At 32.9% G+C, this 2,738-nt stretch overlaps 1 protein-coding gene across 1 annotated transcript; it reads left to right on the top strand.

The window, feature by feature from the left end:
• Positions 1-2,082: 2,082 nt before the first annotated feature.
• On the top strand, positions 2,083-2,403 carry HELRODRAFT_175523 (hypothetical protein; the record flags this gene model as incomplete). The annotated part of the gene is made up of 1 exon (XM_009022950.1): positions 2,083-2,403. The coding sequence occupies one exon, from the start codon at positions 2,083-2,085 to the stop codon at positions 2,401-2,403; it is 321 nt and encodes a 106-aa protein (XP_009021198.1).
• Between the last annotated feature and the right edge of the window lie 335 nt (positions 2,404-2,738).

The following is a 2,738-nucleotide window of genomic DNA, read 5'->3' as shown; positions in this document are numbered from 1 at the left end:
GTTCAAAAACAAAATAACAGTAAATTGATAATATAATTCAGAACAGTTTTAATTTAAAACGAAAATCGAATAAAATTAGAGTTACCTATTATCGCATCAAAAATAAAGTTAACAATTTAATATTTTAGATTTCACAGCATGTTTAAAGTTGACAATTGACATCGATTTATACGCGTTAATAGCTAGTTCGTTCCACAATTTGGCACCTCTAACCATCCAATGACGATCATTTGTGACCGTTCTACTTTTTGGTATTTTTAATAAGCCGTGTTGCCTAGTCGCAGAACTTGTAAACTGAAAAGAGTAGAGAAACTGATAATTGTCATAGTTGATTACTTTGAACAAAAAAATTAAAGTTATATATTTATTAATTTCTTCTATTGTAAGAATTTTATTTTTAGCAAATACATAACTGGTGTGATCATATTTACTTAGGCCGAAACATATGCGCACGAAATAGTTCTGTGCAATAAACACCTTATTAATCCAAAACTTAAATGTTGAGCCCCAAAATATGTTGCCGTAAATAAGGTATGGGTAAAAAAAAGAATAATACAGCATAAGTTTAGTACCACAATCCAACTTGTCACAGGCCTTATAAACAATGCCTATCACTTTATATAATTTATTTAATATAAATAATATGTGATGATTCCAATTCAAATCACTTTGAATTGTGATTCCTAAGAATTTAGTTGAATAAATGCGTGGTAATGTGGTGTCGCCAATTTTTATGGAATAGTTGTCAAAAAGTTTATTGTTAGTCCTAATTTTAGGACCAAAGATTATATAACATGATTTATGTAAGTTCAATACCATATTATTTAATTTGAAGTATTTATTATATTTTTTAAGTTCTTCGTTCATTGAACTAAATAAAACTACTGGATCCTTATCAGTCAAAAATACATTGGTGTCATCCGCAAAAAGAATTGAAGTGCAATGATGGGACATCTCAAAAATATCGTTGACAAATAAAATAAACAACAACGGCCCCAATATCGATCCTTGGGGCACACCTGTCTGGATGGTCAATGGAGCTGACTCAATACCATCAATCGACACAAGCTGCGTACGATCACATAAATATGACGTTAGCCATCTAGAAGCAACATCTCGAAATCCGTAATTTTTCAACTTTGATAGCAAAATTTTATGATTTATAACGTCGAACGTCTTTTTCAAATCAATGAAAATACCCAATGTAAAAGATTTGGATTCAAAGCCGTTAAGTAACGACCGGTACAACTCTGCAACTGCTCGCTCAGATGTCGATTTAGGAATAAAGCCAAACTGATTTTTGTTAATAATATTAAATTTAATTAAAAATTTCCACATTCGGTTAAACATTAATTTTTCAAAAATTTTGGAAAAAACAGGTAAAATTGAGATGGGTCTATAATTTTCAAATTGGTTAGGGTCACCGCTTTTGAAGATAGGCAAAACTTTGGCTGACTTCAATTTATTTGGAAATTTTCCGATTTTTATAGATTTATTAAATAATTCTGAAAGTGGAGATGCAATATAGTGGATAGTGTTTTTTATTATTTTTGTGGAGAGAGAGTTTAAGTCATAACTATTTTTTAATTTAATCTTATTAGTAATTAAAATAATTTTATCTGGAGTTGAGTCATACATCTGGAATGCAGGACAGCAAGCATTGCTTGGTGATACATAATCAGCGTTTGTAGAGCCATCAATTAATCTTTGCCCCATTTCAACAAAAAATTTATTGATGCTGTTAACAGCTTCTATTTTTTCCTTCAAATCAAGATTCCCTTGAAGGAGATGAGATTTATTAGTACTTGGTTTGACAATATTATTGATTGTATTCCATTTTTCTTTAATGGTTTTACACCTTTGGAACTTATTTTCAAAAAATTGTTTTTCTTGTGTTCGTTTAATTTTTGTAAAATGATTTCTATACATAGTATATGTCTTTTTATTATCAGCCGTTGGATTTAATAAATATTTTTTATATAGAGTGTTTTTATGGATGGAACAGTTATATAATTTTATATATTATTTCATTTGAAAAGAATACCTACGCTCACTCCCTTACATACATACACAGTTCCTCAGATGAGCCAGCATGGCCTATCACGTAGGATTGGTTCAGGAAGACAGGCAAGGCATTCTGCCGTGAATGATTACATATGTAGATTGTTCCAGAAAGCAGTGATACCTGCCATCAAAGAACCAGAGAGCTTACTATCTGAAGGTAATCAAAGTTACCAAAGCTATCTGTTACCCCTTGTTGCCCTGGTCCCAGGGTTGCTGTTTATCCTGGTCAAGAGGATACCTCACACACTGGTCGAAAGGTACATGAATTACGGGTCTACGGAGCCAGGTTCTGCTGCAGTGAAAGCTGCCGATCTTGAGAACGCAGAGTACGAAGCATGAAAGTTTTGTCCCGATCTGTCTGGAGGCATTCGGCCCAGTTGATAAACAGACGCAATTATTTTTTGATAACGAAGGTGCTAAAATAGTCATTAAATCCGGAGATCCAAGTGGTAAAATCTATACAAATCAAAATAGATCGTTGTTGTTGCAAGAGTATAATTCATTCTGTATTTCAGAGAATACTGCTAAGTGCCCTTCTGTGCCAGACCCCAGATATTAATATGAACTGTTGGGCAGGGGCGAAATGATGGTTTTTATGGCGATTGTTTTTAACCACGGGCTCGCACATACATACACCCACACACACAGGCATAAATACATGCAGTAGTACCTAG

This window comes from Helobdella robusta (genome assembly GCF_000326865.2).
Source record: "Helobdella robusta unplaced genomic scaffold HELROscaffold_34, whole genome shotgun sequence".
Taxonomy (NCBI): domain Eukaryota; kingdom Metazoa; phylum Annelida; class Clitellata; order Rhynchobdellida; family Glossiphoniidae; genus Helobdella; species Helobdella robusta.
The sequence above is the reverse complement of the archived record's forward strand: the minus strand, read 5'-3'. Positions and strand labels throughout refer to the sequence as shown.